This window comes from Sorex araneus, chromosome 1 (genome assembly GCF_027595985.1).
Source record: "Sorex araneus isolate mSorAra2 chromosome 1, mSorAra2.pri, whole genome shotgun sequence".
In the NCBI taxonomy this organism is placed as follows: domain Eukaryota; kingdom Metazoa; phylum Chordata; class Mammalia; order Eulipotyphla; family Soricidae; genus Sorex; species Sorex araneus.
Window position 1 is genome coordinate 29263179 of NC_073302.1, and position 25342 is coordinate 29288520.

The following is a 25342-nucleotide window of genomic DNA, read 5'->3' on the forward strand; positions in this document are numbered from 1 at the left end:
CTGGCAGTACTTGGGGGACCACATGAGATGCCAGGAGTCGAACTGAGGTTGGCCGCATGCAAGGAAGGCACCCTACCTGCTGTACTATGGCTCAGGCCCCACGACACATAATTTCTAACTTACAGTTTTATTTAAAAACAAATAACAATAAAAGGGTGTGGCAAGATCACTGTGAATACACAATGCAGGGAACAAGCCAAGTGAAAAATCTAATGGCACTATGTAGTGGTTTTCATACATTTAATTGTATCCGCCCCCCTTCAAATTTCATTTCTGTATTTCCTTTAAAACAATGCAGTGGATTTTCACAAGACATCAGATTCAGTTCTGACTCCCAACAATTAATTGTGTGGCCCTGGGTAACTCACTTAACACTTCTTATCTTCTCATCTATATAAGTAACAATAAAGGTGGTGTTTTTCTTTTCCTCAGCTTTGTAAGTTTTTTGAGGTTAAATGTGATAATATAACTAAATTAAGTAACAGGTGGTTGGTACATAGTATATGATTTATAAATATTCATTTACCTTAAATCCTAGACAGTAGTTTTAGCATAATTTTACAATGCTGCTTAGCATACTAACTACACAGGCTAGCTAGTCTCCCTAATGCTCATCTGCTTAACACTTCAGCAAGAGAGTTGTAAGTTTAGATAAAATACGACCCTCTCTAGGCATTTTTTAAAAGTTAAGTACTCTTAGGAATAGGAACAATTTGACAATTATGTAGCACTCCACTAGTGTTTAGAACTGCCTTTTCTTGAAACAGATACTGCTGTGTACCCAGAAAAGACTTCCTACACCATCACCCCACCCACACACACCCCTGTCTTGGAGATTCTAGAGGTGGAGAGAAACAAAACTGTCATAGCAAAGTGCCAAGCACTCTAGCAGACATTAAATACACACTAATTTATTTAATTCTTAACTCCACAAGAAAGGTATTAATATTCCTTTTTTTAAAATATGTCAGAACTCCCGGTTTCTAGAAATATTAAGAGACTGGTTCAAGCTGTCAACAAATGGTGACACAGAATTCACTCTAGTCTCATCGCAACTCAAAGTTCAGCTCTTTCCATGTAACTACTGTGCTGGTTGGAAGACAAAAGATAGTGAAGGCCATCTGCAGTGGGTACACTGGTGTCAGGTGTGGTGTTGGAATGACGTGCATGAAAAACCATCATTAACATATTGTAAATCACAAAGCTTCAATTAAGTAACAAATAAAGAACAGAATATACTAAGGATAGAGACTAGACTTATTCATCGTCGGAGATTTGATATCTAACACTATGTGTGAAGTGGGATACTGTACCAAATGGTTTAGGCATTTCTAATTCATTTTCTGATTCTTTCCTTTGCTTGCCAAATACCAAGTGACTCTCATATTTACAAGATCCTAATTTACATTAGTTCTCTCTTTTACTTCGCCACAGGCTCAGCTCAGGTGAGACGAGAGTGGAACATCGACAAAGGTGAAAGACTGTTAGGTATTAAGATAATTAAAACATGAGACTCTGAATATGTAGGACCCACTAGAGTATACAGTCCATTTCCAGGTGTAGGTTGTGTTAGGTTTACATTGATATACTAGAAAGGAATTCTTTTCCTTTTCTGTCACAGCCTCCCTAATGTTCTCAAACTTTATGAGGGGAATCTCCTTCTATAGTTTGTGGTCCCTTTTACTTAGTATCTTTAAATGGGTCTTTGACTTTCACGTGCATAAGCTTTGAATTTTAACTTCAACAGCTACTTGACAATACTGAAGAATTGCAAGTCAGTGTATTCATATAACCAGTCTGCTTTAACAGAAGTTCAAATTCAATTAAATAAAGCACAGGGATACCCATAAGGAATTCAAAGAAAAATAAATTCAAGAATCTCAGAATTTTAACCAATAGCTTACCTAAAAACTGACACAATAAAAGTGGTTTCAGGGGATTGGAGAAACAGTACAGTGGATAAGGCACTTGTCTTGCATGTGACTGGCTTGGATTTGATCTCTAGGACCCCCAGATGGTCCCCTGAGCCCCACCAGGAGTAATTCCAGAGCACAGAGTCAGGAGTAAGTCCTGAGCACAATCGGGTGTGGCCCCAAAATCAATAAAGTGGATCTCAATCCTGTATTCCTGAAAAAGTTGCTTCATGTCATACATGATTAATGATAACATGCCAAAGTTCTAACAATCAGATATGTTCCAAATCATACACACCTAATGCCAATGATATATTCTACAAGTTCAGGGATTTATTTCCTTTAAAAAAATCTTTTTTATAATTTAAATTTTCCTTTTCTTATAATTACTGTGAGATACTTCCAAACAAAATTACATTTTGTTTGATATCGGTATCCAGTGTGTATTGTTGATAGAGTTTTGAGTAAGAGCTTAAATAAGACATGGCAAAGAGTTTAGAATAGAAAATGATTTGAAGTACAGAGTCTAAAAAACTTAAGAAGAATAATCACTGGCCTTTCTGTAATTTACAATGTCAATTATAAAAACTGAGATAAGAATACCAGGAAAGTATTACTAGGACCAACTTCAAAGTATCTCTTGTGATGATGAAACTTGGTTTCTGTGTTGGTTGCAGTTTTATAAACTTAAAAATTATGGCACTAAAAAAGTGAGCTCACAAAGAGATTTAAATATCTGAGAATGAAAATAGTTGTGTACTTCTGGGTGTCTTCGAAAAAAAATAGATGTAAAAGTATTGATCCTGGGCACCAGAATATTGTGTAATTCTCTTGTTCAGAACAAAACAGATTAAAACTTGTACTATTTAAAAAAAAATCTGCCTACAGAAACAAAAGTCGTAAGTTAACAAAATACAATAAAGTTTACCTCGCAGGAACTGGTAGTTTAGGGCAGAGAACAGAAGCTTTTGAAGATGTGGTATACTCGGAAGGCTTGAGGTTATAGCTACACAGCGCTGAGCCTGTTGAAAGAAAAGTTGTATGTCAACCAGCAGAACTGCGACCAAACAAATTCTCATGTTAATTCATTTAAAGTTTACGTTATGTTAATATTAACTCAATATACCCCGTTCAAACAGAATTAGTAATATAATGATTTAGTCGATAGCATTAGTCTTTTATTATTTAAAAAAGATTCTTCCCCCAAATTTTATGTAGCGATTTTAATTAGTATCACTAATAACAAATGTTATATCTACTATCAGTGAGTGTTTGCCATGCCAGGCCCTATAGTTTGTCTCTGCGTGTTATGTATACATGAAAGAGTCTACTTTACTGTTTTGTGTTTTGGGCACACCTGGCAGTGCTCGGGGCTCACTCCTGGCTCTGCACTCAGGGGACCATAAGGGGCGCTAGGGATCAAATCCCGGTCAGCCATGTGAAAGGCAAGTTCTCTACCTGCTGTACTATTTCTCTGCCCCAAGAGTATTTCTAAAAAATTAAGTTTTTCTTGGGGGCTGGGGGGAAACCCCAAGTGGTGCTCGGGGGCCCTAGGGCTTGCTCTTGGTGATGCTGGAGGTCAGTGTTTGTGATGTCTGTGCTGGTAGCTCAGTGCTAAGGTCCAAGCAAGGATGTGGTGCTGTTTGGGCTCCGTGTTGACAGGGTCGACCAGGGTCCCCTGGTGGTGGCGCTAGGGGTCTCCAGGGCTACACTGGAAATGCTCAGGAGGTCCTGTGGTACCAGGGATCGAACCTGGGTCGGGGGCATGCTCAGCATGTCCCCAGCATGTCCCCCCCCCCCCAATTGCTATACAATCTCCTGGCCCCAAGAGTCTATTTTTAATTAAAACTGACGTAACTGCACATATAAATGTCTCCAAATGAAACTCAAAATATCTAAAATTTTCTTATTAAAGAAACAAAAGGTTTTTGGGTTTTTTTTTTTTTGGGGGGGGGGAGTTGGCAGGGACTAGTTCCAGTACTTCTAAGGGTTTGGGCAAGAACAGCCCATTCTCAGGACTGGTTGTGACCCGCTTCTTATTCCCATCCACACCCACCCCTCACCACCCCCACTTCTCATCCCAAGAGGAGTTTGGGAGAGATAAAGGGTCTGTCTCCTCCTCTCGTCACGGTGGGGTCTCTTAGAAGTGCACTGATGTAATATGCCTCCGGCCCCAACCCCTACATAAATATATAATTTTATCATTTACTGGAATATTATGAGGCTGGAATTATTAAGCTCACTCTATAGAGAGGAAATAAAAGGCTGAGCAAAGGTAAATAGTTGGCAAGCTGACGCTGGCTAGAGCTGGAATGAAACCCTCAATTCTTTTTGACTATAAAACCTATGCTCAGCTATAAATGCAATTTTTCCTATGTTTTCCATTATGAAATATTTAAAAACTAAGTGCACATAACATTCATCCAAATAATACATTATTTTCTTTTAATTTAAAAAACAAACAACAGTAAATAAACTGATGGAATTAATGAATTGACAATAGATTCAGTTTTCAGACTGAAACAGCTTAAGTTCACCTTTAGACTGATTATACAAATAACCATTCGATCCTAGATTGGTTATACAAGTCATCCATTTCTGACTATATGGCATTTTTTATTTAAATCATATATCATATTCAGTTGGCTACTGTCCACCATATTCTTGACAGTCTTACTGATCTGCTAATGGAATACAGCAAATAGAATACAGTAAGGTTCATTGTACAACAGATATTATTTAGCAGAAAGGATCCAAGCTCTAGCTCCAATTCTTCTCAAGACTTCCTGCATTATAACATGTAAATGGTTTCCATTTTATTCAGCCCTCCTAGATTGCTAATTTGGCTACCCACTTCATTATCAAATACAAATAGTCTGTTTCTACACTTACATTATATGGACTTTTACACTCAGCCACCATGGAAAAAGTTTAAAATACAAAGGGAAAATGGCATAGAGCAATTAATAATAAAAACATTTTGTGAGTATGTGAAAAGGAACATGAAGGGAATATAGAGAAAAGATTTGTCGGGACAATAAAAGTGGGAGTGATTTTATTTCAATTATATCTGGAACTTTTCAGAAGGTCACAAAATTACACACTTAATTCAGTCATGCTGCCGCCAAACCAGCCAAGTGTCTACATATATAGACATAATAGCATCATTAGAAAAAGCATGGCGACATCTTTTTTACATTTTATATAATCAATAATTAAGGTAGTGTACAGTGAAAAATATTTTTAGTTGAACAAGTAAAAGGAACATTTTTTAGCCCAAGGACTGACTGCCATTAGACTGTAAGGGAGTTGTTCTACCACATGCAGACTGACTCAGAAGCAGGCAGTCTCATGAACGGTTTAGCACCCAAGATCATTCACTGTCCAATGGGCTGGAAGGGGGTGCAAAATACTTTTCAGCAGGTACTTAAACCGATACAGCACTGTTCACATTTCTTAAGCTTAAAAGAGAAACCAAGTTTTTGAAATTATTTTTGCTCCTTCTTTTTCATTTTAATAATTTTAAAGTTAAGTATTTAAAATCCTTGGCTTTCAAAATTTGATAACAATGTCTTGAGATTTCTATGTATGGCAATTTTAGAGACAAATGACAACAGCGACAAATATTTTAGATTAACCCTGAAACAGGTGAGAGTTTGATTATAGAAATATTCATGAAAGAACAGCAATGGTGTCAACAAAAATTGAGCACCCAAGGGATCCTCAACTTCCTCATCTGAAGAGTCAACTTATTTCTTTCAGGATCCAATATGGAATTGATCTGCACAATATAAGTGGCCTGAACTTGAGGCTGGGAGCAACAGTACAGCAGGTAGGGTGCTTGCCTTGGACGCGGCCAACCCGGGTTCAATCGCAGGCATCTCATATGGTCCCTGAGCACCGCCAGGAGTAATTCCTGAGTGCAGAGCCAGGAGTAATCCCTGAGCACTGTCCAAAACCAAAAACAAACAAAAAAAGGTCTGAACTAAAGCACTTTGTGCCAAATTATCAAGCGCAGTGCTCCATCTGATTTCAATGACCATTATCTCTATTCCCCACCCTTTCGGCACTTATAAAGGTGGCATCAGGTGTAACAGAGTTCAATTTTATAAATGCTTTCCCAGCATAATGCTCAATGAAAGGATAATCGCCTTATCTCTGATGGTATTCTGGGACACAGGCCAGTACTAAATAGATTCTGTACCAAATAGATTAAAGGAAAAAGACCTTCACAGGGTGTTTGTTCATTGCAATAACCATAAAAAACTATGCTGCTTCCTGCTCATAGGGCTTATGGACAAAGAAGCCTCAATGAAGCATATTCAAACAATCCTGTAATAGCAAACAGTTCATAGCTATTTTTCCAAGGTATTTTCAGTGAACATTGTTAAGCGACTGCATCTTTTGCTTCTTTACAAGTAAAAACAATACTCAGTATAAAAGACTTGGACATAAACAAAGACAAAACAAAGGAAAACTATACTAAAGTGATAAAAAGACTGAAGAGTAAAATAACCCAAACCTTATCTAAACCACACCAGAGGAAATTCAGCCACTGTTACTCAGAGGCTGAATTAACATGAGTGACTTAAGGAAGTGAATTTGAGTATATAGACATTGATCTTGGTCAACAGTTGCAGGGGCAACTGTTTAACATATCCAAGAATTTAACCGCAGAATGTTTAACATATCCAAGTATTTATTCTGTTCCTTAATATCATATATAACTCCTTCATCACCTTACTCAAAACAAAACAGATGAAAACTGAAGTAAAACTTCAAGAGGCTGGAGGGAGGGCAGGGAGCTTATCTTGCATGTGGCCAACCCAGGTTCAATCCCCAGTATCCCACACAGCTCCCTGAGTACTGCTAGGTGTAATAATTCCTGAGTGCAGAGCCAGGAGTGACCACAGAGCATCACAGGGTGTGCCCTACCACTCCCCCACTGCCCGTTGCCACCAAAACAAGGGAAAAAAAAACTTCAAAAGACTTTGTAAGCAGTCACTGGTAAAACAGCAATACAATTCTCGAGTCCTCAGACACAGGCTTCTGTACCTCCTTCATCATTTCCAATCATCTTAACCAGACAAAGATCCAGCAAGCTCCTGAGCTAAAATGCGTTCTGCAGAAATCTAAAAAACCTGTTGGGAATAAAAGTCAATCACCCATCACTCACTCTCCAAATACGCTTGGTCTTTCTTGGGTATTATTCTCTCTCCTCTTTCTCTTCCCCTCTCCCTTTCTCCCTCTCTCTCTCTCTGTCTCTTTGTCTCAACCACAGTGGGGGTCACCACAGTCACACCCAGCAGTGCTCAGAGGTACAAAGGACTCCAGCCAGCAATGCCTAGGAGGACATGTGATGTAAGATTTAGAATCCAGGGCCTCAACAGGTAAGACACACACTCCAGCCCTTGATCTGCTAATTTCCCAGCCCTCTAGCATATTTCCAATCCTAGGTAACAGCTCCATCATCTACAGCATCGCCAGTAGAAGATGTGGATGTCATCCTCTTTATCTTCTCTCTTTCCATGTTATCCTAACAATCAGATCGTCCTAGGTTAACTTATCTCAAACCTTCATGACCTCTTAAGCCCCAGCTTCTTAAACTATGAGCTGCAAACCTGCTGGGGTCAAGTAACTTTTAAAAGACGTGTCTGATACTTCCATATGATTATCAGTAAATGGATTTTTTTGTATTTTTTTTTTCATTTTTGGGTCACACCTAAGGATACACAGGGGTCACTCCTGGCTCTGCACTCAGGAGCCACTCCTGGTGGTGCTCAGGGGACCATATGGGATGCTGGGAATCGAACCCGGGTCAGCCGCGTGCAAGGCAAATGCCCTACCTGCTGAGCTATCACTCCAGCCCCTATGAGTAAATGTTTTATTTGTATAACTATTGTATAACCAATATACCTGGGCAGTGCAAACATTTTTCTTTCTTTCTTTTTTTTTTTTTGCACTGTGTAAAGGTATCACAAGAGTATAGAGTTTAAGACCTACTTTAAGCTACTCTCCCAATGAGTTTCTCATCTGAATCCTGCAGAAAACTGATGGAATGATTTTGGTAAAATGGGGATCATTCATGTCACCTTCAGGATAAATTCTAAACTTTTTTTTTCCCTTATAGGTCACACCTGGTGATGCACAGGGGTCACTCCTGGCTCTACACTCAGGAATTAGCCCTGGTGGTGCTAAGGGAACCATATGGGATGCTGGGAATCAAACCCAGGTCGGCTGCATGCAAGGCAAGCACCCTACCCGCTGTGCTATCACTCCAGCCCCTAAACTCTTTGGTTTTCTAAACAACCTTGTAGTTAATAAACAAAGCTGAACAAAAAACCAAAATTACTATTACATTGTATTTTCATACAGCAGCAATTCTTGAACTCAATCAAATGCTGTTTACTTAGTTTACTGAAATGCCTGCTCATAAATGTCTTTCAATCACATAGGTGTTTCCTACTCAAACCTTCCTCTACTGATGTCACTGGGGCCTTACCAAGCACATCCTTTCTGCTTTATCATTGTAAGAGAATAAACTTATCATTGTAAGTGAATAAACCACCTACCATGACTGTTCACTCACAGGTGCCTTATGGGTTTTCTTTATGCTATGTCCTCTTTTGAGGCTGTTCTTTCCTAAATAGCATTGGACTGAGAGGTCAAGCTTGAGCTGAATTTCTACGTATTACTCCTGACCAAACCTTCTCTGATGTACCTAAACAAAAGTGTTTGCTCTTTAGTTCTATTATAAAAAGCATATTCACTTGAACTTGCAGAAGTCTATGTATATTCTCTAGATTTATAATGAGGGATTTCTGAAATCCAAGGCTTTATGCTTTCAAAATACTGGAACTCTTACCTTCACACCAAAATAAATAAATAAATAAATAAAGACTACATTCAAAGGACATCTGTTGGGCCAGGGTTGAGCAGGCAGAGCACAGGCCTTGCATGTGTGAGGCCCTGGATGAAGAACCCTGGATCAGATCTCTGGCTTCAATGTGCCTTCAGTGCCCACTGGCACTACCAGGTACTCTCTTAGTAAGTGAAAAAAACAAAACAAAACAAAACAATCTGGGCCAGAGAGATACTATAGAAGTTGAAGTGCACGCCTTATATGCAACCAACCAAGCATCACGGGGGATCCCTGAACACTACACAGAAAAACCCTTCCCCAACAACAAAAGATAAAAAAAAATAATAAATCCATTTTATGAATAAAATACATAATTAAAAAAAAAACCCACAACTATGTCCCCCCTTCCATGACCGGAGTTCGTCCATGGTTGGTGTCAGTGCTCTAGCACTGAGTCTCAGTGCTCACCAGGGGGCAATATACTTTAGGGGTGGTGCTGCACACACTCCGGTCTGGGTGCATCGGAGACTGCAGACTTTGTGGTGCAGCTGGGATCACATTCGGCTTGATGGGTAGTGCCAGGAATCAGAATGGCAGCCCGGTGCCTGCAAGGTAGGTTCTCTACCCCTGAGCTCTCCCTGGAAGTACCTATTTTATTTTGTTTTGCTTGGGGGCTACTTTGGGTGTGCTGCCTAGGGGGTCACCGGCCAGTAGCGCTCAGAAGCAGCGGGAATCAAAGTGGGGCCATCTGCATGCGAAGCATGCGGACTAGCCCTTGGAGCTATCTCCCGGCCTGCAGCACCATCTTTAATCTCTCGTATCTTGTTACCTATAGCGCAGAAAGTTCATCTGCTTTTCACCTTTAATTATATGGCTGATTATCTAAAACAGGGTCTCTAACCCTTTGTCTTAGGGCAGGGCTAGGGAATCTGTGGTGATAGGGACCCTGTGTGATGCACGGCAGGGTGTTTAGCATTCACTGCGGGACATGGAGACCATTCTCCATCTCTCTCCACTTCTTACACTTCTCCATGGAGTCACGTAACTTTTTCAAGGAGCTGGAAAGACACTACGTGTCTGCATGTGGCTGACCCCTGTCGGATCTCCTGTACTACACAGGGTCCCCCAAGCATCACCAGATGCAGCTGTGGAGGCCCTGAGCACAGCCAGATGTGGTCCCCAGCACTGCGAAGTGTGGACCCCAAGCACCACTGCAGGGCCTGGAGGCTGGCATCCTTGGGCCTGTTGGCCTGTAATCAAAGGGGGAAAGAGCCCTCAGGCTAAAAAAGAGTAAAGTTTTGTTTCATCATTTTGACAATGATGTTCGCAGAATGTACTAAAATTGGGAATATTCTTAAAAACAATTTAGGAAACTGTAGTTAATAAAAGAGAAAACCAGTGAAGAACAATTTTCATTATGAAAACAAACTACACGGCTGTGGGAAGTCCAGTGAATCGAACCTCTTTTCCTCTAATCACGAAAGCACTGTATGTCAGAAGTATGCAAGACAGTTTCCAATGTCAATTTCTAATGATCAATACAAAGTACAGACATAATTGTGATTTCCCAAGAAGCTCCCATTAACCAACTAGGGGGCAAGGTATCATCCGGCAACTACTACTGGTTCCAAGTCAGCTCACAACACATATTTGCTGCGTGAGTTTATCTTGAACATCTCAATGTAGGATTTTCAGTATGGAGGATAAGCAAGAAGTCTGACTGCCTGTCATGTAAGCTCCTCAAATATCGGGGCATCCCTTAATTTTGTCCCTCGGACAGCAACTTAACCTGCACTACTTATTTGTTGAAAAAGGAATTAGTTTAGAAGGCATTATCAAATGTAAGTATATTTTCCTCGTTAGTCAGTTAGTTTTTGTACCACACCCAGCAGTGCTCAGGAGCTACCCCAGGCTCTGTGTCCACACCACTTCCGGTGGTGCTCAGGAGGCCAGCAGGGGTTGGGATCAAACCCTGATCTCCCACAAATGCATGTGCTCGGCACATCGGAACGCTCTCTGGCAGGAATTTTTCCTTTTTAAGAATCAGCTTCTCTTGCTAGTCTCCAATTCGGAGGCAATTAAACTAGTTGCTAATGTTAATCTTTTTTGTTCATTTATGAATGGCAACAAGTCCAATCTCTGGATTCCCTTTGCCCAAATAATCCATACTAACTCTACATAGTTCCATTAGTTTATTGTTGCTGATTGATAAGGGAGCAATATGCTGACCATTTACCGATACTGACTTCAGGCTTTCACAATTAAATAATGGCCACCCTCAGGCTCATTAGTACTCACAAGTTCTATCTGATGGGGCACATAATCTTTCAAGATGTTCAATGGTAACAAACTAGGAAAGCACCAAGCTGCTTGGCTCTAGTGAGAATGTGAATGTGGTCCAAATGGAAATTCGTAAAGCTTTTAGAATGTGAAGCACTCCGAGAGCTGGGGAAACGCCTTACAGGGCTGCAGTGCATGCTTTGCAGGCGGGAGCGCCTGGGTGCCACGGTGTGAGGGAAAACAAATACACATCAGAAAACAGTTCGCTAAGAGTCCTGCAAAAGGTAGTATGACATTCCATGTAAAATATTAGTACCACCTGAGAACATACAGTAAGCCCCTCACTTCTTTTACAGGTCACTTCTAAAGTGTTATTTGGAAATTAGGTGGAAAGTAGGAAAGAACAAACTGGCATGGAAAGCAGCATCGAGCACAGTTCACAGCCCAACACAGGTACCAATAAACAGTGGGTTGTATTTTTAACCTAATTTTTTTTTTTTTTAGCTATCCCCACACCTGACATGTTCAGGAGCTGCTGCTGGCCTGGTACCCAAAGGGTCATGGGTTGAGCTGTCTGGCCCCAAGGGGTGGCTCAAATGAAGCACAGGACTTAGGTAGGACTCATCTCTCAGATTCAGATGCCCATGCTGAACAATGGGGGCTGAGGGCTGAAGGACAGGATCAGGGCTGAGAAGGGGAGAGGGAAGGGGAGCTGCCCAGAGACATCGGCTTCCCCTCCCTGTACCAACCTATCCTGGTTGGTTGAGAAGACTGAACTCTCACGTGAAGCTGAAAGTAACTTCACATACACGTCCACATCAAGCACACATGATCTGAGCGCTCAGAAATAATGAGAGTACAGGAAGGAAGAAAACTTCTTCAACAGAAACTAGAGGGAAGGAGTTCATGTTCTGCTGAAAACAACAGTTCGGAGGCCAGAGAGACCATATCAAGGCACATGCCTTGCATGCAGCCAACCCCTGCTTAGTCCCTGGCACCACATAGTTCCCCCCCCCCACCCCGCAAGCACTTAGCTGCAGACCTGGAGGCCCCAGAGCACTGCCAGGAAGGCACAGGTAAGCACAGAACCAAACAGAATGCCATCCCTCAGGGTCTCACACTGAACCACTGACCGGACTGGTCAAGAATCCCTGGAGAGGACCTGGGTCTCCTGAGCACCGCTTGGAACCTCCCCCCCCCCCCCCCCCCGCCAAAAAAAAAAAAAAGAACAAAACCAAAAAAACCCAGAAACAAAAACAAAAAAACCTCAGACGGAGCTCTCACCAGATGGTCTCAGTTTTCTCTGTAAGGAATAAGCTTAGGAAAGAGGAAGAAAAAGAGCTTAAGAAAAAAGGTTAAGTGTTTTCCTTGGAGAGCAGGTATACAAGAGACAAAGAGAATACAATGAATTATTTAGAGTCAAGTAAAACAGGAACTGATTTCACAACAATTCTGATTAGACTGAAGTTAAACCATTTACCTGCTGTGGCAACTCACAAGAATACAGGATTGAGTAAAGGAAAACGAGAAATTATTAAGAGGCAATCGAGACTGGGAAATTCAGTTCATTACTCTTTCAAACACCAATTAAGGTTAGTTACGACAGAGGCCCTGTATCAGGGCTTGGATATTCAGAGATGAACAGAACACGATCCTGACCCTAGAAAACTCATGCAGGAAGATGAAAAACAAAAAAAGTTGAACTGTGAGTCCTTTTGGTATTTGGCAACTTAGATTTTCTAAGACAATTAAAAAAAAAAACTGTTCTATTCTCGGGACCAGGGTTGTCTTACATGCATGGAACCCTGGGATCAATCCCTGGCGTCATTAAAAATAAAATGGTTTTATTTTCTAGCATCATATGTTTATGATGTTTGTGTCAAATGATAGGATTTATATTTATATATCTCGCAGCCTCGAAATCGATGAACAACAGGATGACAGTGATACAATGTCAAATATAAACTACGATCTATAGCAGCAAACACACACCTGTACATTTACCACTCCACTCATGTGTCAGAACTTACACTTTTATATTCATTGGACTCCCCTCTCAAAGCTTTGCAACTTCACCTAAGCCAATCTGATTTCCTCCTCTCCAAGTCAGACACCTAACAGGAGTTCTACAAACTTAAGTGTCCATGAAAACAATTCCTCTTTCTTATCTAAAAGTGGAAAGAGCTGAAGCAATATTTTACTTGCCTACTAAGCACATCTTTTATAAACATTGCTATACTAATCAGGAGCTTCCTTTTATTTTTAATATTTTATAAAATGGAAGTTTACAGGAATGGGTAGATGGCTGTAAGGACTAAAATGTACTTCCAAATGTTGTCATGTAAATATAAAAGTCTTTGAAAAGGAATTATATCTTCTGATTCTGGTATGGAAATCAACCTCTTTTAATGAGAAAAAATATATGTAACAAACCACTCTGCCCCCCAAAAAAACAATCAACCATCATAACCCTATGTAAATAGTTCAGGAGCATTGATATATTAAATACATTTGCACTGTGGTATATCCATGAACAACATCCCTCCAAAATTCTCAGTCCTGCAAAAGGCAAAAGTGAAACAAAAACCATTAGACTTTGCCTCTATGAACCTGATGACTCCACACGCCTTACCCAAGTAGTATCAAACAGTACGTGTCCTCATGTGACTACGTATCACTTAACCTTCTGCAAAGATTATGTGTCTTGAGTTAAAATTTCATTCCTTTTTAAAACAGACACGTGGGAAAACTCGCATCACTTAAAATGTACCATCTTAGCTATTTTAAGTATATAGTGTCTGAGTGTTAATTAGAGGCACAACAGAGCTCTAGAAAATTTTCAACTTGCAGGAACAAAACTCGGAAGCCACTGAACATCACCTATTTCCCCCTTTTCCCAGGAACCATCCATTCTACCCTGTACTGAATTTGACCACTTACAAGACTTCATTTAAGTGCAATCACATAGTGTTTGCTTTTTCCTTTCACATAGTGTTTGCTTTTTCCTTTCACATAGTGTTTGCTTTTTCCTTTCACATAGTGTTTGCTTTTTCCTTTCACATAGTGTTTGCTTTTTCCTTTCACATAGTGTTTGCTTTTTCCTTTGTGGCTTATTTCACCTAGCATGATGTCCTTAAGGGCCATCTACTTTCAGCAATTCTTACAGCTGATGAACCTACACAGCCGCTTCATGATCACCCGAAGTGATTATGATATTTTAATTCTACTTTGTGTTTCAAAATAAGGTTTAAATTTATCATTTAAATGTTTACATTTGAGTTTGCCTCTTGGCATTCCATACAACATAGGTAAGATGGGCTGATGAAGTGATCTCATAATCGATCTCATAATCATGCTATTATATATAATATTTCCACTACCTTGCAAGTCTTCTGTGGACAGTCTACTTTTAATTTTCTAAGGAGCCTTCTCATTGCTTACAAAAAAAAAAAACCAAAAACCAAAAACAGACATTCTGACCAACTGTGCATAAGCATTCCAACTTCTCCATATTCTCAACATTTATTATTTTTGGTATCATGCAAGTGCATGTGTCTTTGCAGTTTTAACAGAAGGCATCCCAATGGGTGTCAAGTGGTGGTAATCTCATATTTTGATTTATGTTTGCCTTACAATTAGTGATGTCGAGCATCTTTCCATGGCCTTATTAAATTAGCTGCTCTTCCCAAATTAATTTACACGTGAAATGATGAAAAGCTTCAAGGAGAAAAAAGATAATGCAATGAGTCAGAAAGAATTGTCTCAATAGCAAGAACAATATTGGAATTAAATGTTACAAAGGCCCATCCAAAGAATGATACAGGTTCTCTTGAGAAATTTAGAAATTTCAATTTAGGGTTTCTATAAACTAAGGTGGTAAGGCCTCTTCATCAACCCCTCCCCCTTTTATAATGTATAGTTCTTCTATTTGCTTTTCAGAATTATCTTCTCTATCTTCTTTCTACTACTGTGCCATTATTATTATTTTTCCTTTGTGATGCCTTATCTGTTGATTAACTTTGCCAAGAATTGGCTCAAAAGCTTAACGGTATCTTTGCAGTTAGAAATGAGCTTAAGAAATATGTTGAACACCTACTTGTGGAAAGACCTGTGGGAATAACAAAAATTGTAAAACTCATCCAAAGGGTATTTAACTAGATATAAATCAGTCACACTAAGTGCCATATTCAATTATATGAAGACTGGTCTATAAAAAAAGCAGAGCACACCAACTAGCAAGTATGAGGTATTTCTCCGCAGTAAATCATCACAGCAGGCAACACGATCAGCAAGGAACTGGCTCACTTCTGGCTCTCCAGATGAGATGTCAGGTTCAATAGACCAAGATTCACATCCAATATACGTTCACAAAAAACATGTTAGAAAATAATTCAATTCTATAGCACAGCTTTGAATGCCAAAGCAATCTTATAGATTTCTGTTTCGTTAATGTAAAAAACATTATTCCTATAATCATATATGAGAAAAACTGAGGAATGGAGAGATGAAGGAAATTACCTTGGGTCTTGTGGCCAATATCTGAACCCAGATCATCTGGCTCTAAAACTGATGCTTCAGAGCTTGTATTTTTTGGTGGTAGGGTTTTGGGGCCACATACCTAGTGATGCTCTGGTGCTCTCGGCTCTGTGCTCAGGAGAGACTCTGGGCAGTATTTGGGAGACTATATGTGATGCCAGGGATGGAACCAGAGACAACTACATTCAATACAAGCATTCTACCCGCTGTACTATCTCTCCGGCCCCAAGAACACTCAACATGACCCCATCCGAATACACTGTCTATGCTCAAATTATCTCGGACTCTAGAGACACCTTTTAGGACTAACACATCTTTCCTTAGAAAACATATTAATGAAAGGACTGATCTAAATTCCAATATCAGACTCAGAAAATCCCGTGGGTGATCTAGTGGGTAGTTAGCCCATTATTTCACACTCACCAAGTGGTCAGTCTTTTTTTTTTCATCATCTCAGTCCACATGATGAGATGAATGGCTTATTCTTTTTAAATATACATTTTATTCTGATGAGGATATCTAAACTCAAAGAACTCACAGCTTCTGTCCCTCATCATGTTAACTAGCCAGTGACAAATCAAAATCTCTAGGCATGAATCATCAGGACAAGAACAGTGCCTGTCTTTCAGTGTGCAGCAGAAAGCCCCCCTCATCCCAGAGACTCTGCAGTCACAATGGTATGTGCAGAGCTAAGTTGTCAGTTGCACCCAGAGAGAAGTTAGACCAGGAGAATGGACGCCCAAGTCAGTCTTTGTCCCACAGTGCTAGAACTAGCCTGTGACCGTGGGTAAGACTGCTGCAGTTAGGAGAATTCCTACAGACAAGGTACAAACATTAAGATCAAAGGCACACGCTTGAGGGGTTAGCTATATTTGGCCCTGAGGAAACACAGGTCAAAAATAAATAAATAAATAAATAAATAAATAAATAAATAAATGTAAGGAAATAAAAAAAAAAAAACAAAAATTCCCTGAGAACTGAGGCAAGTCACATGGAGCTTAGGAGAGCACCTGGAAATTATAAAGCCAGGAAATGAGCCTGAATTTCAGAAATTGCTTTTTTCCCCCCTCTCGGCTAATCTTTCTAAATTTCACTTCAAAATTTCTCAAAGGGTTTATGCTCAGAAAAATAATTATGACATCAAATTAAATTAAAAAGCAAACCACAAAATTATGTATGCACCAATAACTCATGAAAAAATTGTGAAATTTTGGTTTTACTTCCCCTTATTTTTGGAAAATTTCAAATTTTTCATACTAGACACACATTACATTGCTACCCAGTGGAAACATGAAGCATAATAATGAAAACACCTGTGCTTAATACTAAAGAAGAGGAAAAAGACGCCCAAATTTGACTTTAAATCATCTAAATATTTCTAAATGCTCTAGTAGCTATGTCAAAATCAATGGGAATCTGTGTAACAAATGCAAACTTTGAGAGTTCAAAGGTCAAACTCAGAATTTTCCTGGGTGGGGCCAACGATTTTCCTGGGTGGGGTTTCAGCAAGCTTCTTACGTCACTGCATTTTTTTAACAGGGAAAAAATTTTCAATCAATTCTATTCTTCCTTTTGAATGATCTCTTCTGATTTATTTAACACAAGGACGAATCTATGCTAGAATGCGTGCATTTCACAGTGGCGAGAGTACAGGCTCAGAGGGCTTAATATCTCACCATTCATCTCTGCAAACTTCTGAACATCGCTCAGGGTTTTTAATTCTTGCCTTGGACATGCTGACACGCACAATGCTACAGACTTGATCTTCCGGTTTATCAAGTCCAGATTGCATGGATCCAAAAAGAATACGTACCTAAAACAGGGAGGAAAAATAGTTAAGATATTATTTCGCCAAACGCATTCTGCTTCACTGGTATTTGACGAATAAGCCCCAAAGCAAAGGTGTCAATTGCAAACACTTTCAACAAAATGAATCATGGATAAACAAATATTTCACAACAAATATGAACAAATCTAATCACAGGTAAGTTTTTATCTTTTATTTATTTATAAATTTATTGGTTTTTGGGTCACACCCGGTGGTACAAAGGGGTACTCCTGGCCCTACACTCAGGAATTTCTCCGGATGATGCTCAGGGGACCATATGGGATGCTGGGAACCGAACCAGGGTTAGTCGTGTACAAGGCAAACGCCCTATCCCTATCCGCTGTGCTATTGCTCCAGCCCCACAGGTAAGTTTTTTAAGTAATTGCATTCAGGGCTGGAGAGATAATTCAATAGGCTAAAGAGCATGTTTTACATACAGGAGATCCAGGTCCAATCCCTAGCACCCCATGGTCTCCCACCAGTAGCCACAGAAGACCTCAAAGCATAGATGACCACTAGCATTACTAAGAGGGACCCCAAAATAAAAACTTAAAATATAAAAAAAATATTCTTATAAGTATATTCTAACAGCACTTCGGGGGTGGCTATATTTTTGTATCTTATATTCAGAAAAGGGTATTTTAGTCTCTAACAATTTTAGTCTTTTTGACTCAAATCTGTACCAAAAAGTTACTGTAATATTTCAAAATCATTATATTGCATGAATTCTAGTTTAAAACCCTTTTTAGTGAGTATATAGTTACATATTAAATTATAAACATTAATATATATATATAAGCTTTGGTTAATATATAACTGTAGCAATGCACTGTTGTAGCACTGTTATCCCATTGTTCATTGATTTGCTCAAGCAGGCACCAGTAACATCTCCATTGTGAGACTTGTTGTTACTGTTTTTGGCATATTAAATATCCCACAGGTAGCTTGCCAAGCGTGCAGGCGGGATACTCTCGGTAGCTTGTTGGGCTCTCCGAGAGGGACGGAGAAATCTAATCCGGGTCGGCCACGTGCAAGGCAAATGCCCTACCCGCTGTGCTAGTGAACAGAGATGAGAGAGAACTACGCAAAGAATCACTAAGTCAATGATGGTTGGAGGGATTGCTCGGGATGAGAGAAGTGTGCTGAAAGCAGATAAAGGACCAAACATGATAGTCTCTCAGTAACTGTGTTGCAAATCATAATACCCAAAAGTAGAGAGAGAGAGTAAGAAGGAAACCGTTTGCCATAGAGGCAGGGGATGGGGTTGCAGGATGGATACGGGGACATTGGTGGTGGAAAATGTACACTGGTAGAGGGATGGGTGTTCGATCATTTTATGACTGAAATGTAATCATGAAAGCTTTGTAACTGTACCTCATGGTGATTCAAATAAAAAAAAGAACTAGACCAACACTAATTACAGTTATCTCGATATTAAACTGATTTTTTATTTTCTTCATCTTACTTTTAGAATCTTCATTTTCTAGTAACAATGCAATTTATTTTTGAGTTGCGATAACTACAATATTTAACAGTTTGGTTTTGTAGCAAATAAACAGAATACTCACTAATTATGTTTTGTAGCCTATGCATATTTTTACTTCAGAGAAAGAAAAAACTAATTAGATATTAAAATAAAAAAATACTTAAGAACTATCACCTAAATATTTAAAGTACATCCAGCTAGTGTTGAAGTCTACCGGGTCACATAAAGTCACACAGCTGACAACTGCGTTTCCCACACTGCTAAACTCCTCTGCAACGCAAACTATGGGTCAAATGAGAAACCACAACCAAGCAGAAGAATTAGGTGTGAAACTGAAAAGAAAAATTATTAGGTTAACATGCGTGCTGGCTGGAAGGAACAATCTTAAAGGGCACCAGAAAGAAAATTAAATAGAAAAAAAAACCAAATAAGAGGGGCAGGAAGAGTATCTGCACATTTCAGAAACCCAGCATCAAGGTCAGCTATTAACTACAAACTACCAGACTGTTAAAAAAAGATGAACTTTTTGTAACCCTGTTAAGTCACTCCAATCCCATTAATGCTCTTCATCAGTAAAAGGAAAGTAGTGAGGTCACACGATGGTGTTTGCAGTGGGTTCCCAAGAGTGCTCTCTAGCTCCGGATGAAGCCGGAAGGCACAGAACCCCACCTGGGACCCTCCATGTGGGAACAACCCCGTCTGTCATCTTAGTAATAAGCAAGCACATTCCCGGGACCCTGGGCAATCAACTACACCAGGCAGCCCCTGGCTCCCCAGTGCGCAGGCGTCATCAAGTCCTGAATCCCTTATCACCACCTTCACCGCAGTCCTACCCAACACTGATTCAGTGCTGACTGAGTACGTGCGTGATACGGTGCCAAAGTTTAAAAAGAAAATGTTAAGGCACCACAGTTTACAATACTATTAATGATAAGGTTTCGTGCGGTACATCTTCCTACCACACCCTCCAGGTCACACGAATGAACTCATTTCCCTTCACAGCAACCCTGCCGTGTATTTGTGGGCGCAGTGAGGGGTGGAGGCAGGTGAGCAGTGGAATTAAGTGCAGAGTTCTAAGTGATAAGCCGGGCCCTGATAAACTATCTGGAGAAATCTCAGAACAACAGAAAAACAGACTTGGGAGGAAAGAGAAAAAGAGAGGCTTTTGGTCCCTCAAAGCAGTGCCCAGTGGCCCAGCCTATTTCAATACTGCCCGTTATGCTTATTTAGGGGTGGGGGTGGGGTGTTCCGACACGTGCTCCAGGAAGTCCTCCTGGTGATACAGGAACAGTCAGGCCAGATGAGTTGCCCCCAGACCCAGCAGCGCTGCTTAAGCCCTGTGGTGCTCAGGGTTCACCAGGGCTACATTCAGCAGTGCTGAGGAGGTGGGGGCATGCTGGGGTCAAATCTGGATCTTTGCACATCATGCCCCCTTTCCACTGAGCTATCAACTCTGGCCCTGACAGTGCTTTGTTATAACCTTCCACGAACAGGAGTCTTGTCTATGGTTCCACAGACTTCTGCTCCCTAACCCCACTCCCAAATCTCAAAATTCCCTCCCTCTCTACATTTCCAAGTTCCTTCGGAGCTTAAAGCACACCCTGCCGACTTCTCCTAGGGAATAAGCAGGAGCCTTTTCCAACCACACTTGTGTCAGAACAATGTGAGCTTTTTTTCTGGCTTTCTTAGCAGTACTCTGATCTTGGATCAAATCTTTATTGTTTGTGCCTCTGCTTCTTCACTTGCAATGCTGTAAAATGCTGATGTTATAGCATTCATCTAAAGAAACTGATAATGTACCGAAGTACATAATAGGCAATACAGACTCATCACGAAGAACACTACTTGCCTTTTACAAATTTCACGTTTGAACGCCTAAAGCTCAGTGGCAGAGTACTTGCCTTGCACGTATGAGGTTCTGAGTTGGATCCCTGCGTGACTGCCATTATGACATAGTCACAGCAAAATTTCACACTTTCTAGTAAGACACTAAATACTTTATGATATGGACATAGAATGGGACTATATGGTGAATACTTAACTTTTCCTCATAAGAAAAACCTACATAGCAATGATCTTGATAGTACATTAACCTTGATGAAGCAACCCTCCTAGGGCAAGGCATGTAAGAACCAGAAAGTAAGAAGAATCCTAAAATGACTCACTAAAATTAACTCACATGGTTAGCCTAAGTATATAGATTTAAAAGAGGAAAGAGAACAAAATCATTTAGAATAAAGAATTCACTCAAATAAAAGTAATCTTAAATGTTGTTCTCAGGATCTATACTTATTCATAAATAATCATACATATAAGTATACATAACACTGTACTTAAGAACATAGTAACCATAATGTCTTACATATTCACACAATCAAATGAACATTATGTTTTGTGTGTATATACAATTTTTAGAAGATGAAATTTTTTTTTTTTTTTTTTGCTTTTTGGGTCACACCTGGCGATGCACAAGGGTTACTCCTGGCTCATGCACTCAGGAATCACTCCTAGCGGTACTCAGGGACCATATAGGATGCTGGAAATCGAACCCAGGTCAGCTGCATGCAAGGAAAATGCGCTCTCTGCTGTTCTACCACTCCAGTCCCCAAAGATGAAACCTTTACGTCTTAGATTCAGATCCTATCCATACTTCCTAAAGATTCTGGTGCTGAGAATGCTCACATCCCTATCTTCAATCTCACAACTACGAAGCAACTACACAATCCCATTAAGACAAAATCTAGGCCTGAAAGGACCAAGCACAGGCCCAAGAGAGTTAGTGTGTGCCAGAGCTTACATTAAACCTGTCCTGATTCTTCGTTTCAGTTTCCAATCTGATCTTCTTAAAAATATTCCCTACAAATAGATAATTCTGTTTCGGTTTTAAACTTTTTTCCTTTGGTGGTCCTCAGGGACTATTTCTGGCTTGAAGCTGAGGTGATCAATCCTGGTGATGCCCAGGGGATCAGTGCCAGGGGTCCAATCCAGACCTTCGGCATGCAAACCTCCAGTCCACTGAGGTCTCTCTTTAACCCTAAAATCAATCTTTTTTTGGTAGGGAAGGAGGAAAGTTGGGCTATACCTAGCAGGGCTTCAGGCTCACTCCTGGCTCTGTGCTCAGGGACCACTCCTAGCAGTGCTTGGAGGGCCTAAAGGAGTGCTGGGAATTGAACTTGGGTCAGCCACATTCGAGGCAAGTACCCTACATTATATATTATCTCTCCAACACAAATTAATAATTTTTGAGCTGTTTCATATTTGATATTCTGTTTGCTATCATTCCTGAAGTTCATTCACTTCGTGGCAACATTTTGATAACTATATTTTAATTGGTATTTAACTGAATATTTACAGAGTACGAAAACCTCTTGTATCAAGCAGACAAATTTATGATTCATTAAATTGCACTTTCTTGTCTTTGGATTTGAAATTGCCCCTAGGTAGGTAAATAAATCATTACATTACATTCGTTTCAGTTCACTACAAACAAAATGAGCTATGTGACAATTCCATTTTTTTGACAATGAAACAAATAACCACCTAAGTCTGGTCTCATTATTAGAACTAACAAATCAGCAGAGAAAATGAGAGGTACCAGGCAAGAAAGAGTCTGTAAAACATTCTAGGAAAAGTTTCTTGGAACCTTCCGTCTGCTTTCATTCCACCACCAGGTCAGTGAATGGGCGAGAGTGGCCCTGGACTCTGAGCAAACTGCTCACCTGATGGGGAGAAGAACACTTTTATAAAGGGAATTGCTAAAGGGCCTACACAAGCTTCAAATTTAAAAGTCAGATGGGGAAAAGAAGGAAACGCTCAGACCAAATTATAAAACCTTACAGGGGATAGCAGCAAGGATGCAAATATCTGTTATAGCGGAAATGGTTTCTAGGAATTACTGGAAGTTAGGAAAATAAGTTATTTTATTTCATTTTAGCTAATAATTGTCATAACAACAAGTTAACCCTCCAAAGACAGGAAAGGAGGTTTATCTAAATAAAGTATCCCTTTACGCAGTGAACTTAAGGCGGGCAGATACTGAGGATGAAAACAAATTAGCAAGCCTGTGGCAGGGCATTAAAACTAGGAAAAGGGGGTTGGGCAGAAGAGACACAACTTCTCTATTGGGGGAGAGCTCCCCATTAGTGATGAAGACAGAGGTGAGGGGCTGGAGGGAAGGTCCTAGGGGCTGAGAGGCATGCTTTGAATTCAGAAGATTAAGGATTTTTGTTGATCTGTTTGTTTGGGTTTGGGCAGCTATACCCGGCAGTGCTCAGACCTTACTTCTGGCCGTGTTTGGGGGAATCATATGTGATGATGCCAGGGAGAGAACCAGGGTCAGTTCAAGGCAAGCACGCTAATCTCTGTCCCCTAGCCAAAGGCCATACAAAGTTGAAAACCCTGAACAGACGGACTCCCAAGTGTTTCTTTCACCAATGCCATAGTAACTTACAGTGGAAAGTGGAGTACAGGTGACCGAGAATAAGTTACAGACTAATCACATCAGCTGATAAAGTTGGGTCAATCCTCTGGGACCCCAAAGCAGATATGGTCCTCCCTGGCCATGACAGCACTGTCTTCTATGTGGCATGCAAATCTTCAATCAGGCAGATTAAACAAGATGATATGGAAACACTTTATTCAACAAACATTACTAAGTGTTCACTTATGTTCCTACTCCTGAGCCTTGCAGACAAAAAATTCACTTAAAAGAAAGTTCTTCGCCCAAGAATAGTAGAAATAAGTACCAGGAGGTTGTCTCCATGGCTTGGAGGCTGGTCTCTCATTCTGGGTAACTCAGGGAAGGGACCACCAAGTAAAATGTGGTCGGAGGTCATGTGGGGGAAGGGTGATGCGGGCCGAATGTAGACTAGAGACTGAACACAATGGCCACTCAACACCTTTATAGCAAACCACAACACCTAATCAGAGAGAGAGAACAAAAGGGAATACCCTGCCATAGTGGCAGGGTGGGGTGGGGGGAGACGGGACTGGGGAGGTGGGGAGGGATGTTGGGTTTACTGGTGGTGGAGAATGGGCACTGGTGAAGGGATGGGTTATCGAACTTTGTATGGGGGAAACATGAGCACAAGATGTATGGATCTGTAACTGTACCCTCACGATGACTCTAATTAAAAATAAACTAATAAAAAAAAGTTCTTGAGGGGGCTGGAGCGATAGCACAGTGGGTAGGGCTTTTGCCTTGCACATGGCTGACCCGGGTTCAAATCCCAGCATCCCATATGGTCCCCTGAGCACCGCTAGGAGTAATTCCTGAGTGCAGAGCCAGGAGTAACCCCTGTGCATGGCTGGGTGTGACCTAAAGAGCAAAAAAAAAAAAAAGTTCTTGAATGCATGAGACCTAAAATGTAGAAGAAACAAAAATACAAACACATTCATTTAAAAAAAAAACATGGGCGGGCTGGAGTGATAGCACAGCGGGTAGGGCGTTTGCCTTGCACGCGGCCGACCCGGGTTCGAATCCCAGCATCCCATATGGTCCCCTGAGTACCGCCAGGAGTAATTCCTGAGTGTAGAACCAGGAGTAACCCCTGTGCATCGCCGGGTGTGACTCAAAAAGCAAAAAAATAAAAAAATAAAAAATAAATTAAAAAAACATGGGCTAGGGGCTGGAGTGATAGTATAGCGGATAGAGTGTTTGCCAACTTAGGTTCGATCCTAGACATCCCAAATGGTCCCCCACGCACTACCAGGAGCAATTCCTGAATGCAGAGCCAGGAGTTACTCCTGTGCATCATCAGGTATGACTCAAAAAGCCAAAACAAAAAAAAATGAAAATTTGAAAAGCATAGAATATGCAGCAAAATGCATATTAGCAAACAGTGTAATTCTGCATTGAGAATCGGGGTTAGAAGTCACAGCAAGAGGTGTTATCTGGGACACATTTTGAAAACTGGCAGGATTTTTTTCCAGACAGATGGAGAAGGGAGAATCCTAGGCAGAGGAAACTGCATGTATGAAGGCACAGAAGCACAAGAGAGTGTATTGAAGGCACTATAAATAATCTGACATGGAGACTCAGGATAGGACACCAAGGGCGACATCAATGGTGACTCAAGGTGGGACACGGATACACCATTTTCAGTGTAGATGGGAAATCAGGGGATACTAGAAGCCACCACCCTTACACTCTGGCGGTATCTAGTTCTGTTCCACTAATCAGAGTGCTTTCGAATGGCCACAGCATGGCGATACCCAGGTATCAGCGGCCCCTTAGGTTGAAGAACAGTGCAGGGAAGGTCAGGGCATGGGCAATAACTGCTTCAGAGGAATCTCTGCCGTTAAATTGCTTCCGGCTGCCATGGCAACTCTCTGCAGCAAGGTTTTTATGGAGCAAAAAAGGTGGGCAGCAGATACCCGGCCTGCTGGCTGCCTCCTGCCACGTTTGGCTTTTCTCCACTCCGTTCAGGGAAGCAGTA

The 25342-nt window shown here is 40.7% G+C and overlaps 1 protein-coding gene across 1 annotated transcript in view; it reads right to left on the reverse strand.

Moving 5' to 3' along the window:
- Positions 1 to 25342, reverse strand: part of SLC44A1 (solute carrier family 44 member 1) — a 166922-nt gene that overhangs the window by 49712 nt on the left and 91868 nt on the right. Inside the window, exons 4-5 of the mRNA XM_055125977.1 lie at positions 17268 to 17404; positions 2842 to 2935 (exon numbers count right to left, since the gene is read on the reverse strand). Of these exons, the coding sequence (XP_054981952.1) occupies positions 2842 to 2935; positions 17268 to 17404 (231 nt within the window). The remainder of the gene's footprint in view (positions 1 to 2841; positions 2936 to 17267; positions 17405 to 25342) is intronic.